The sequence below is a fragment of the Equus caballus genome, chromosome 5 (genome assembly GCF_041296265.1).
Source record: "Equus caballus isolate H_3958 breed thoroughbred chromosome 5, TB-T2T, whole genome shotgun sequence".
In the NCBI taxonomy this organism is placed as follows: domain Eukaryota; kingdom Metazoa; phylum Chordata; class Mammalia; order Perissodactyla; family Equidae; genus Equus; species Equus caballus.
In genome coordinates this window covers 27,218,243-27,232,679 of record NC_091688.1, presented here as the reverse complement: position 1 = coordinate 27,232,679, position 14,437 = coordinate 27,218,243, and the positions used below count along the sequence as shown (strand labels likewise).

Genomic DNA, 14,437 nt, shown 5'->3' with positions numbered 1-14,437 from the left:
TTTGTCTTCCTACCAACACCTAGTGGTATTTATTGCACTGGCTTTCTCAGTCACAATGGGCATCACCTAGCCTCGCCATACATTTGTTTGCAGCTGAATCTCTGCCCCAGTTTCGTTTCCATGGGGCTGAGAGACTTAGGTACAAACTCCGCTGTTTGTTCCCTCAGCTCCGTGGGAGCCAAAACCTCCCGGTGGGGATGAATGAATGGAAATCTTGGAAGGTTCATTAACTAATTAACATTCGTGAATGCTCATAAAACCTTCAGAATAAAATAATCATGCAGGGCCTGAGGACATGAAATATTTTGGGCTACACCTCGACAGGTGGTTAAAGGCTATTTTATTCTCTTTAATATTCTCTTTAAGCACACATCAACTGTGAATTGTCTCAGTCTCTCTGTCTTTCTCTCTGTCTCTCCGTCTGTCTGCCTCTCTCTCTCACACACACACACAAAGGCAACTCTCAGGTTTCTGTGAGAGCATGTATCAAATGGAGGATTATAAATATAGCATATACCAAAAGACGTGTTATTTGGCATGGGATTGCATTATGTTGCAGATGTTTGTGACTAAATGCAAAACCTAGATTTACAAAACAGGTCAATAGTGAATGAATTTGCAAGGAGTATGGAGAATGACTGTGCCATTTACAGTAGGAGTTACCATAGGTTTTCTACAAATATAAAGTTTCCTTGGAGCATTTAAAGTAGGATCTATCTACAGATAACCTGTGCAAGTGTTAAAGGAACACACTCACACATGTACCACCCCCAGCCCCCCACCATGCCTCTGAGGAGTTACTTACCAGCCGGCTGTGCTCAGACACTGAGATGCTGCTGGGATGCACCTCGAGGCTCATGCACTGGCTGATGCTGGCAGCAAATCGATTAGGTTCCCAGGCCCGTTGGCACTTGTCCCTGCGGGAGCACCTGCCATAAACACAGATTCGCAAGAGGTCAGGCCTCTGAGACCCATCTGTTTGGCTCCATTGTCCCCTTGGGGTAAGTAAGAGGGGTTTGCTGCTTTGAGGCCTGTGGCTTGTTTTCTCATTACGACTTTCACTTATCCCAGAGGGCCTGGGTGACTCTTAGATGGTCTCTACTGCAGTTAAAGACAGACTAAGAGGAAGTGGGATTAACCCCCAATATGAGATGGGAGAGATGTGGTTTAGACATAAAGAATACCTCTTGCTAGATAGAGTCTTTATGGGATGCCCAACGATGGAGGGAGGCAAGTTTGGGGAACCCAAAATAACATACAAGAGGCTAAGAACATGAACTTTGGGGCCAGGCTGCCGGGGTTCTAACCATAGATCTATTGCCTGCTAGCTGTGGCCTCTTGCGCAAGTTGCTTAATCTCGCCATGCCTCAGTTTCCCCGACTGTAAAATGGTGAGCATAATGATAATACTCTACCACATAGGGTTGGTGTAAGGATTAAATGAGTTAGTGCTTAGAAAATGGCCTGTTAGCCTTTAAAATAACAATATTAATGATGACGATTATTAACATTATTATTCTCCTCCAGAGAGATTCAAAAATCTGAACAGCGTCTTAGCTGGGTGGAACAGCGTGCCTGTGATTCTGTGGCTGGATTAATGGCTCTTTGAAGGCAGGGACCATGTTTTATTCATTGAGATATTCTACCTGTCACATGGTATATTTTAAATAAATGTTTGTGGTGTGAAATAATGCCTGGAGACAGAGACAGACAAGGAGTCGCAGCCAGGGTTGCCTCTGTCAGAAAGCTTGTGTGGCCGTTTCTCCTGACAGCTTCATCTCTGGCTCTAGGCTCCTCTGCCCATGGTGGCAGCTGGGCATGGTGACACCTGCATGCGGGAGCGTCTGGTTGCCACCTATGTCACACAGGAACACGCTCCAGGGCCGGTGCTTCTCCAAACCAAATAGCCACCCGACACAACAAGATTGCACAGTCAGGCAGTGATTCCCATCGGGACTCCCCCCAGGCCCCGCCCCCTCTTCCTTTCCAGGCACATAATGGATCTAAATATGAATGCTGTCAAAGGAAAGAATTATTGAGGTTTAAGTGAATCCTTAAGATAGCTCTAAAGTGAGCTCTTGACTGGAGCCTTTATCTCATTGACTCACTGAAATGGCTCTTTTTTATCATACTATTTATGGCAACAGCCCTAACAGAGATAAATAGCCTTGGAGACAATAACACACTTGCAAGAGCAAGGCATACAGAAGAGACAGGAAGGTTTCAAATCCCCCCAGACCCACAGGCTCTTTAGCAATCTCCCTCAGCCCTCTGCTTCCATTAAAGTCCAGCATGTGGGCCCAGGAGCCGGAGGTGAGCCCATCAATTCAGTCCCCTTACCAAGGGGAGCTGGTGGTGGCAGGTGGGCAGGCATTGTGGGAGGGGCTGGTGAAGAAGAGAATGGCCAGAAGAGGAGAAACCTCCGGGTAGAGACAGGAGAAAGCTTGTTCCTCAGGCATTCTTGGCAGGCAGAGTAGCTAGAAGGAGAGGTGTGCCCTGGTAGGTAGGAGGGATTCTCTGACGATAGGGGAGGAGTTCAGAGGACACAGGACATCTGAGACTATCCTGGTGTGGCTCTGTCATTCTAGGAGCCACAGCTGACCCAGACCAGGAGGACGACAGGAGTGGTCTAGGGCCACCAGGAGACCTGGGGCATTGTGGGTAGATTTGTAGGCACTCACTGGTACAAATTGGGGAATGCGATGTCCTTGCTGTTGAATAAATGATAATCCTCATCTATAATTTTGGTGTGTTCTACATGTGAGAAGTGCCCCTGGCACAGAAGCTGGGAGGCCAGGGTAGGAAGGCGCAGGGGAGGGGGTGGGTGGACATGCCCTCTGCACAGTGAGAGGCAGGTAGCCCAGGACACTGTGCACGGAGCTGGGGGTGGCTGTCAGGTTCTTTGGAGGAAGAAATCCTCTTGAGGAGAGAGCCTGCTGGCTGGCACGTCAGCCTCACTGAAGGGAACCCATTTTTAGGCACCTTTGCCATTCCTGGGGCACCACAGGGGTGGCATCAGCATCTTTACTACTTGTCAGACCTGAATGGTGACTCATGGACGGGGTTTCCGGTTAGAGCATTTTTTTGCAAAACTTTTTGAGGAGTCTCTTACCTCTACACCCAAGCAGAGAACCCAGCATTTGTGGCTCAAATCCAGTCCGGATTTTGCATCTGTGAGGGGCCTGCTTCCCTCCCTCCCTCCATCGCCCTCCCAACACCTGCTGCAGAGGCTGGAAGCCAAGAGCTATTGTGCGGGGACCCTGAACTCTGGCCCTCCGCCTCCGCCTCCACCCCAAACCCGGCACATTTCATGGAGATGCTTTGCTGGCTGGCACGGAGCCATGGAGTTTCCAACTCCATTGGGGAACAGAACTCCTAGCCAGCACCCGCCTTTCGAGTTTTCACCCTTTTCTCTCCCTCTGGGACTCTTCGAATTAGGAAATTTAAGTGTAATTTTGCATTTCTATTGAGCTGGTATTCAATGGCTGGGATGTATCTGAAAAAGGATGTGAGGCCAGTTGGAGTGAGATGCGGACTTCTTGGAAGCATGAATTAATGAGGCCAGAAGGGTCCTCCCAAGGGTTCAGAGTCCATAATAATTATTTTGATTTGTGTAGCCTATTCTGGGCTTCCTTATTGCCAAAGCATTTATTATTTCATTTAATCTTCACAGTTCACCTGCGAGGGAGGCATGATCTCTATTTGGCAATAGGGAAATGGAGGCCCAGAGTCGTTAGTGGACCACCCAGGGTCACACAGCAGCTAACTGGAGCCCCATCCTCCCAACTCTAGTGCACTGCCATCTGCATGCTCGTGGCAGGGTGCACTGAGGAGGTTCCCGGGGAACCTAGAGACTACAGCTTTCTGGTGAGTTCTTCTAACACCGCTACCCTTCCCAGGACTGACAAGGTACAGCCTTCAGAGCAGCTGGGAGGGCAGAATTTGGAAGTGAAATGAGACAGGAGCAAAGGCCCCGCACTTGGAAAGCAGGCCCAGCCATGCCTCTTCCCCTTCCTGCCCTCAGCACTCCCACCTTGATTAGAATTACCGCTCAGAAGAGGGAAATTCCTCTCTCCCTGCAAATCGATGTCATGTCCCTCATCAACACTGCCAGGAAAGTACCTTGTCTTCTGCAGTCCAGGCCCTTTTCCAGAACGTCCCAAACTTACATGTTGTGCAGGGCACACCAGCCACAGTGAGGGTCCCCCGAGCTCAGGCACTCCCCGCAAGTCGTATACTGTTCACACGATTCCACGGGGACCCTGGTGATCTGGTGGAGGGAAGAAAGAGAGCAAGGTTAGACCAGGTAGGGGTGCCTTGCAGATGTGTCTTTGGACTCATCTACATCCACCTACACTTGCACTGTTACCGCCCCTAAAGAGGTGACACTGGGGGTAAAGCGGTGGCCTCAATACTCTCCTCTGTTTGCTTGGCACATGGCAGGGACAACTAAGCAGAATGTGTTTCTGAGGTGCCAGGCCCAAGGCTTCCTGCCTTCAGCAGAGGCGGAAGCAAATCCTCCAGTCTCTCTGCCTGCACCAAAGTCCCCGAGTGCTGGGCATGCTCGGGACAAGGGCTGAAAAATCATTAACACCGTTGAAAGGCTATGGAGTGCCACCGACTCATCTCTGAAGAGCTTTCAGCTGGGCTTGGGCTGAGACAGGCTGCCTGCACAGAAAACATTTAAAAAGGGAGAGAAGGAGAAACTTTTCCTATCAAGTAATATTCATCGTATGCCACAGTCTCTTTACGGCCAACCAAACATACCACCTGGATCCAATTACCCCATTCTCTGATGGCTGCATTCAGTTTCTCTAGTAAATCTCCCATCCTTTGAAAAGTCCGGCTAAATGGGAACATCCACAGGGATGAGCTGTCTGTCTGATTACGTCTTGCTGGGGAAAGAGGGAATTTGCAGATCAAGCCCCTGCCCCCCCAGGGAGTACAGTCCCTGCAAATTCCTCCTGGCTTCCTGGTGGGGCCCTGCGGGGACTTGAGCCTGGCCTGTCTGGACATTACGCACCTCTTTCTGCCCAGCATGTGTGATATTAAGGCCAGGCAAGGGGGTCGAAAGATTGAAGTCTTCCATTTGATATGTCCTAGGTATCTGTGGCTGGCTGGGGCAGGAGGCTGCTGGGCTGCAAAAACATTTGCTGGGCTGGGATTGGGTTCTCATTTGCTAGGGCGTAGAGGTCCCCCACCTACTGTATGTGTGAACTCAAGTGAAAACACAACCTGTGGCCCAGCAGCACAGTGTTCTGCCTTTGGCAGGGGGACAAAGGACCTGATGGAGACGCCTTCACGGCATCCTCCTGAGAGGCTCGGGATGGAGTCTAACACTGCTCATCCAGCAAATGCTTATCAGATGTCACTAGGCGGAGGCTCGGGTGCTACATGATAGAGAAACAGCAGCAAACAAGACACAGATCCTGCCCCTGCAGAGCACACAGTCCAGTGGGAGTTGGTAATTACAAACCGAGAGCTGCTTCACGTTGTGCACAATGCTCCACACTGTGCTGATGGGATGGGTATGTGCCTGGGGGGCCTTGGGAGCTTAGAGGAAGGATGCCCAATACAACCAGCCTGGAGGAAGGGGTCAGCAGAGTAAGGGTGGGTCAGGGTAAGAGTGGACCTGATGCAGAGACCCGGAAGGGCATTCCAAGCTGAGAGATTACCATGAGCAAAAGTAAGTACGGATAATGGGGCTGGCCCCGTGGCCGAGTGGTTAAGTTCGCGCGCTCCGCTGCAGGCGGCCCAGTGTTTCGTTGGTTCCAATCCTGGGCGCGGACATGGCACTGCTCATCAAACCACGCTGAGGCAGCGTCCCACATGCCACAACTAGAAGGACCCACAACGAAGAATATAAAACTATGTACTGGGGGGCTTTGGGGAGAAAAAGGAAAAAAAAAATAAAAATCTTTAAAAAAAAAAAAAAAGTAAGTACGGATAAGTTCAGTATGACTCAAGTGTAGGGTGTACACTGGGTGAGGTGAGGTGGGATATAAGCAAGGGCCAGATGATGAAAGGTCTGCGTACCAGCCAGGAGCCTTCCTTTTCTCTATTGGGTGCCCCTTCCCCATTCTTAGCACCTCATAACTCTTAACATTCCCTAGTAGAGGGCTTTTCTATAGGTAAGTGACATGATGAGCTTGAAGCATCCCTAACTTCCCTTTAATCATAAAAATATGAAATGCAGGAAGGATAAGTGTAAAATCTTGCAATGCGTAATAGAGCCAAGGGTTTGAGTGGACTCTATGTCTGATGTGACCTGACAGAGTGAGGTAATAGCTAAAGGGCTGCACAAATAGACATAACGTCAGGATGGAGAGAGGCTACCCACACTGGGGAGTTCCCAGCTCAGGTCTCTGCAACCTGCCCCGAGAGGGGTGTTCAACTAGAGATTCTCTCCAGAAGGGTGGTCGCAATGGGGTGGGACCAAGATGTGGCATCTGAGGTACAGCTGATGGACTTGGGATGTTTATTTAGCTCAAAGAAGACGAATCTGGAGGTAGCCACGGAGGTTGTTTTCCAATGTTCGAAGGTCAGCAGCGTGGCTGCAATAAGACTCATGGGTGGAAAGTTTCAGGGAAGCTCAACAGAAATAAGTCAAGGTTGTCCAATAATGCAACAGACCTCGCTTCCGGACGGAACCCCCATCAGCGGGATGCATAAGCAGAGTCAAAGTGACATGTGTCTGGGAGGCTCTGGCAGGTCTTTCTGCCCTCAGAAGAAGCCTGCATTTGTCCTTTTAGTTCTGACCTTCAGGATTCTATTTCCCACAGTTTACCTAACTCCTCCCTGAGCCTGTGTATGATTGCTGTCCTGAACAACTAGTACAGTTGAAAGATAACATCCAGCCATCACCACCAGCCATTGCTATCACATCGCCTTAGGAACAACTCCTGACCCCTGACTCATGGCCTGTGGGCACCTTTCTGACAGGTGCCTGCCAGACACTCACCTAGTGTGCCTCTCCTGGGCCTGGGCCTCTCAGCCCTTCAGGATATCTGTGACCCCGGCCAACGGGTTGGCTTCCGCTGGCCCCCTCCAACCCACCCTCCGAGGCCGGAGAGCAGCGGCCCAGTGCCCGGTCTCCCTTTCTTGGGTTTCGGGCTCCCTGTGAGTGATGTCTGCATCTGGCTGGAAATTAAAACAACTGTCTGCATTGCATTCGGCCCGTCTGTCAAAACACAGCCCGGCTCTCAGCAGCTGGGAAAGGGGGCCCTGAATGGGAGCAGTGTCTCCAGCAACAAAGCCCACTTTCACGCCAAGTGCCACGGAGATAGTGAGAACCCTGTTCTTCTCCAAACATGAAACCAATAGCACAACTATTTTTCCTGTTTCCTGGGCCCTCCTGGTGGGAATTTTTTTTTTTTTTTTTTAACGCACAGAGTTGAAGAGCAAAGTGAAACAGGAAACTTATGGGGGGGGGTGGTCTAAAACTTGAATTATTCTCTCTTCAAAAATCGAATAGCCATATACAAACCAGAGGAAAGAAATGTCACAGGGACTGGGAGCAGACCTTCAAGGTCAGCTGCTTCCATGGGCCCTCTGTCTTTCCTATATTCATTCATCAACCAATATTCATTGATCACATCCCACACACAGGCCAGCGTTAGGCACTTCAGGAGAATAAAAACAACAGTGGCATTAGAACAGCCATCACCTTCAAGTTGGAAACAGACCGACAATAAAAACAAGAAAGTGACGTGTGCTCTAAGAGAGGTATTGAAAGAGGGCCGAGGGAATTCAGAGCAACCAGAAAATACTTTTACGTCTGCACTGTTCAGGGTGATCGCCACCAGCCCTTGTGGCCATGAGCATTTGCAATGTGGCTAGTCCCAACTGAGATGTGCTGTAAGGACACAGTACACACTGGATTTTGAAGATTTAGGATGGAGAAAAAGAATGTAAAATATCACAGTAATAATTCTTTATTGATACGTTGAAAAGATAAAAATCTAGCAAATATTAGGTTAAGTAAAATCTCTTATTAATTTCAATGTTTTCTTCTTACTTTTTACAATATGGCTGCTAGAAAAGGTAAAATTACTCATGTAGCCCGCATTTGCGGCTCACGTTTTCTTTCTATGAGAGAGCCCTGCTCTAGATGGGAGCAAGAAGAAGGCTTTGTGAGAGATATGGCATGTGTCTCGGTCTTCAAGGGTGAATAATATTTACACAGATGAAGAGCATTCCGGGTGGAAAGAACCACATGAGCAAACAGAAGAAAGCAGAGTTTCTTTAGAAAACTTTGCATGAAGGCAAGGGAGTGATGGCTATAAATCTAGAAAGGCAGGTTTGGCTTAACTCGTGAAGGATCAAGACCATAGAGCTGGAATATGTGAAATCTCTAAGCTCTCCAGGCTGTCACTCTTTGGCCAAAAGAATGTCCTTCATAAACAGTGGCCCTGTGGTTCTCAAGGAGCAATGGCTCTCAAAGCATGGTCCTCAAACCAGCACCCTTGGCAGTACCAGTGAGCTTATGAGACATGAAAATCCAGAGTCCACTGAGTCAGAAACTCTGGGATGGGGCCCTGGAAATGGTTCTACCAAGCTCTCCAGCTGATTCTGAGGCGCATTTGAGAACCAGTGATACAGACGACCTCCTTGGGAAGTCTTTTTAAAAGTCAGGTCCTAGGACCAGGAAGAAATGGAATAAAATTTCTGCCTTGGGGCTATGGAAGGAACTAGACTGACTTTGGGGGAGGAGAGTAGGGGGACATACTTTGGGGACTGCTTTATGCCCAGGAGAAATTGGTTCTAATAATTCTGAGTCTATGAAGGCATGAAAGGACCACATTCAAGTCTCCAGAGTCAGGTGCCATATGACTCTGCACCCCAGGTGACAGGCGGGCCCTTGCTCTAGGACCTGGTGGGGTGGAGTGGGATGGGGTGGGGATGAGAGCTGTCTTGGGAAGCTGGAGAAGGAAAAAGAGCTTTCTCCTGGAGAGTGTCCACCGCGTCAGGCAGCACTCTGTCAGGGCTGACTCAGAGTTTAATGGGACACTCCATGGCGCTTTAATTAGAGTTGTTTATTACGATTGCATTTTAATTATGCCTGAGGCTCTCCCACCCCCTCCACTCTGAGTGCTGGGATCTGAGGGTGGCTGGGTTGGCAAACGAGTGTGGTGATGAGAAGTCAACAGTCGCGGATGCCCTGCTCCTGCCTCCCTCCACGGCCTTCTCCCTAGGACCATGGAGCTGCTACGGACTAGATTCCACCCTCATGCTCTGCATTCTTTTCTGCTTGGTCTTATGTCTTGTAATTATGCATCTAATGAATATAACTGTCCTATTAAGTCATTTACTAAGGAATACTCTTAATTAAAGGTGACTCATACTGCCTTCTTGGCTCCTCTGTCCCCGGGGCCCCGCGTCTCTAGTGCCTTCCTTGGCCTGATTCAGTGGAGTTGGAGATTTACGTGGGAAGGGCTCAGCAGGGGTGTGCAGAGTTTGAGGAGGTTCTCCCCTCCACCCACTCTCTCTTCTTTCAGCACATAGGGTAGCCCACAGGGCATGAGTCCCAGCACAGTGAGGGACAGGATATCAAGTTATTCTTGGTTGTGGGTACAAGACCACATTCCTGAAGATCTTGAAGAACACAGCAGTCCTGTAGGGTTTTGGCCATCCAGAGTGAGGCCAGGAAAGGCTCTGTGGCCCTGGTAGTTACTATTATCCTGGACAGTGGCCCTGGACAGTTACTATCATCAGATGCAAACCCATCACTCTCCAGACAGAAGAGTTCCCCAATGGTGGAGTGAGGAACAGGAGTCCTTTGGCAAGTGAACTTGGGGGCAGAGAATCAATGATACATCTCTGCTACTCTGTGTGGACACCTGGCAGGAGCAATATGGTTCTGAGAACCTGGAGGGGTCTACCAGAGAAACACTTGAGTTGCAAGCAGAACAAACATAGGATTCTGACAATGGATTGTGTCTGGGTCCCATGCAGTCCTTAAACATTTACTGAGCATTTACGTTGTGTTAAGCTCTCTATTAGGCATTGGGGTACATTCTCTGCCCTCTTGGAGCCCATGATTTGGTTGAGGACAAAACCAAGGAAAGAGGTTATGTCAATACAGTGGGATGGATGCCACAGTAGAGGTATAATCAAGAGACAGTCGTGGCTGAAAGGACAGAGAGCACAGGTTCGCCTCAGGGGGCTTCAAGGGGTCTGTAGGATTCCTTTGCAATTGTGCAAGAGACAGACACAGAGAGAGGGAAGGAATAAGGGAAAGCTGTTCCCCAGACTGGCGGGGTCCCTCAGGGACTGAGCATTTAATCCCCTGCTTCCCTGGAATCTACTCCCCCCCTGCCAGATGGTACACCTGTCCCCACACGTGTCCCTTGCCTCCTGACACAAGGAAAGATACAGAGGCCTTCTCAGTGGCTGAGAGCCAGGTGGCGGGGGGTGGGAGGTGACACACACAGCCCGGTTGGAGCATGCAGTTGGCCTGATCAACAGCCTTCTGGTTCCCAGGGCCTGGGGCAAAGCACACAGCAGCTGAAACACAGCTGGCTCCCCAAACCTCTTTCCTCTCCTTTACACCTTCTCTTGGTGGTCTCTCTCTACCAGCCCACCTTGGAGTCTGTAGGGTCTCAGACCCACTTTCTCCTCTTTCCTCCAGTCCAAACCTCTTCTCAAGGAAAGCTCTGACACTCATTTACAAACATAGCTAAGGACAGACTGAAGGGAGGCCCTGCTGGGGCTGGTGTGTGGACTGAGATCCGTGGCACAATCACAATACTGAGAGGGCTTTAGCATTTTCCAAGTGCTTTCACACACGTTATCACATTTGGCCTGCACAACTCCTCAGGGAGAAGGAGAGGATAGATATTGTTATTTATTATGAGTTCCATTTGATCCACCAGAAATAATGGCCCCCAAAGGGCTGACTTAACCCTGGGCTTGGTCTCCCAGTGAGCAGTGAAATGGCCAGCTGAAGGAGAGTCCTCCATTGCCCGTGATGGGGACATACTTTTCAGGGATCTTTCTGAGGGTGAGGAGAGAGAGGAGGTTCAGGGGGTAGTCCAGGAGACAGAGGCTGAGGCCAGACCAGAGCAGGGTTCAGGAGGCAGGAAGCAACCTGAGGGCAGGTGAGGTTTTTGTTTCTCTGACTCCACAGCTCTTAGGAGCTTGCTGGTACCCAGCAGTTACTGGAGGCAACGGATGGATGGGTGGAGTCTCTCTTCACAGGCTTACCCCAAATCTTATCAGCCCTGTGGTGAACAGGTGCAGTCAGTTTTGAGAAGTCTGAGAGATTAGGGCTCTGTCCTTCCCTTTACACTCGATGGAGCCGGGGTTCAGAGTCCTCACAGGAAGAGGAACACGGGCAGATGGACACGGAGGCCAAGTCCAGCCCCAGCCCTGGTCTGAATCTCTCAGGCACTGAAGCCAAAGTGGACCCTCCAGGGACGTGCCAGGCTCCCCTGGCTCCTGACATGCCTTGTACTATATCCCCTTTGGCTCAGCAAATCTCCATGGAAAAATACCCACATTCTCTCTTCTGTCCTTTACAGGGAAAGAGCTGATGGACTACTGGACACCTGAAGCAGCACGTTAATCTAAATCTCTCTTGCTATGAATGGGTAGGGGTTGAGGCAGTGATGAGATCTCCTTCTTGGATCTGCTCCCCAGGGATTGAAGGGGAGGGCGAGTGATGGGGACGAGGTCTCCTGCTGATGGCTGGTATGTTCCAGGCTGGCACTACCTCACTCTGAGCTGGGCAGTTGACTGAGTTTGTTGAACAGAATGGAGCAGAAGGAACACTAATAATAATAGCGGCCATCTATCTAGCACCTTCTGGTGCTTTGTATATACTTGTGTATATTACAATATACTTTGTGTATATTCCCTCATTTAATCCCTAGGCCAACCTTGCAGGGGAGGTATTTTTAGGCCCACTTTACTTATTAGAAAGCTGAATCTCAGGTTAAATAACCTGCCCAAGGTCACATGCATTACAGGTGGCAGAAACAGAACGGAAGTCCAGGTTTGTCGGACTCCCAGGTTGAGGTGGTGAGGTGGAGACAGAGGGAGCACTGAAGAAGGAAGGCCCCCGCTCCTGGGGGGGTCAGGGTCACCTTTCTTTCTGCTAGACACCAGGTGCCAGCCGCAGTGCCTGGGCAGCTGTTGGACCCTGAAACTATGTTCAGCTGCCTGACCAGTGCCTACCTCTCACCTAATTTACTCTCTTGTTTACTCATGGCGATTCAGCTGGTGAATCCGGAGCCAGACAACAAAAGGGCTGACAGCAGAGGGGCAAGAGGGAGAAGGTTGGTCAGGGTGGAAGACCCCCTGCCAGACTTTTTTTAAGCCAGCCAGGACCAGAACACAGTGGAAGCGGCTCCGAGCAGGTTCCACAGTTTCCATCCTGAGCCTCCAGGATGTCATGGAGCCCTCAGTGAGCACAGCTGGGATAGTGGAGGGGCACTGGCTTTGTGTCCTGGTCTTGCCAGTTGTGAGCTGTGCAGCCTTGGGCAAGCCGGTTAACCCCTTCAAGCCTCCATTTTTTTAATCTTTAAAATAGAGACAACAATACCTGTCTCACTCATCTCACCTGCTAATTAGGGAGCAGAGCACCTCCGAGCTCACATTTTCATCTTCGGTCTTCCCTAAGAATCAACTTCCCAGTAATTAATGTGAAGAACTCATTATTGTTTGTTCCCAGTGTTAGATCCAGTTCTTTAAAAATCAATAGGGGTGTGTGAGATCCGCTTAAATGCTCATAAAGTAAACACCAACCCAGCCCCCTGCCCATCTTCTGAGCAGTGAAAGTCACATGATCGATATCATTAAGAAAAGGGAGGCACAACCCCCCAGAAAACCAGCTGGAGGTTCTGGAGCCTGTGACTGCAACTAAAGCAACATGCCACCTCCTGACCAGAAGTTGACCCTGGGGCTGTCTCCTAAAGAAGTCCTGACTAACTGGGGACCTGAGGGCAGACTGGAGTTCAAAGAGAAAATCTATTTTTAATGACTTGGGGGAGAACAGTGGAGTGGCGGAGTAATTCGGAGTAATTAAAGCTATCTATCACTCAAAGAGTGGAATCCAAAGTTGGTGGAACTTTTCAATGACATTTTTTCCTCCTCATTCAGAAAACCCAGCAGAGGGTCAAGCAGGAGTCAGAGGAGAGAGGACAACGGGAAAAGAAACTTCTGGCCCCAAACAGTGGAATTCATCCTGCTGATGAATGCTATGACAATGGCTCCTCCTGAATTCTTTTTTCAGGTAGAGGCCACATTTTGGACTGGTTAAGAACGTGGACTTGGAAGGAGACAGTCCTCAGTTTCAAATCCAGCCCCTATGCTTATCAGCTATGCTACCTTTCGTAAGTTGTCAGACCTCTTTGAGCTTCAGTTTCCTCCTCTGTAAAAAGGTGACAACAATGATATCAACTTCACAAGGTTGTTTTGAGGCTTCAGTGACATCTGTACACAAAGAACCTTGCACACAGTTGGTGCTTAATAGTGGTAGCTGTCATGCTCTGTCTCTTTATGCGGACCCCACTGAAGGTGGCAGTGTTTGCACGGGAAAGCTGCAGAGGGCCCTTGCCCAGGCTCTGCGCTTGTGTGTTGGGTGACCTTGAGCAAGCCACCTAGCCTCTTTGGGCTGAGACTGCTGATCTATCATACAGGGAGAATTATGTCTGCCCTGTTCATGAAGAGGAGCACGGCTGCTCAAACTATTGTCCTTAGTAATGACATAATCCCTCCTGGAGGCCGAAGTGCCCTGAAACTCGGGGTCCTTGGCTGAAAGAAACCAAATTAAGCTTAGTCTCCTAAGGATGAAGGTAAAACTTCAGTAAGGAAAAAGTATAAAGAGGATAGGAAACCGAATAGGCAACGCAGATATTCTAAATACCATACCAGATTTTCTCAGACAGGACTCCTGTGCCAGAAATGCTAGAGAGGTTGAAGTAGGGCCCTTTCTAGTTCTGTTTTTTGGAAGGATCTACAAAGAAGCAGAGATGCTGATACTATGTTGTCTCCATGACAACCGTGGATTTATTCAGTTAGGGAAAGCAGGTGGGATAGGAAATGGGGGATGAGAGGATTTGGGAAATAGGGCCTAAGAAATAACTCAAACAGACCTCTCACCTGGGAACCAGATGCATGGGATTAGCCAGGTCCCACAAAGCTCCCTATAGAGTCAACATCCAGTCTTCTGCCCAGGAGGGGGAAAGTGATGATGCAGGGGATGGAGCAACAAGGCAGCGAAGTCCCTTTACCCACCATTCCCATTCATTCATTCCACACTTCCATCTTCCAGTGAGGCTCCTGGATGCACAGAGCCCAAATCTAGCCTTACCACATGGAGCTTGGTTTTATCCAAGAGCTGAGTATCTGCCCAATAGATCTTGATCTCTGGGCCCTACCCCTTCAACTTCTGGTCCCCTGAGCTTCCACTCACCAGGAGAGCTTGGAGGTCCAGT

General features: G+C 49.5%; 1 protein-coding gene across 2 annotated transcripts in view; it reads right to left on the bottom strand.

Moving 5' to 3' along the window:
- PLXNA2 (plexin A2) overlaps positions 1-14,437 on the bottom strand; it is a 213,014-nt gene that overhangs the window by 74,495 nt on the left and 124,082 nt on the right. For both annotated transcript variants that reach the window (XM_023640785.2, XM_023640786.2), the window contains 2 exons: positions 4,169-4,269; positions 806-929 (listed from right to left, as the gene is read on the bottom strand). In XM_023640785.2, the coding sequence (XP_023496553.2) occupies positions 806-929; positions 4,169-4,269 (225 nt within the window). The remainder of the gene's footprint in view (positions 1-805; positions 930-4,168; positions 4,270-14,437) is intronic.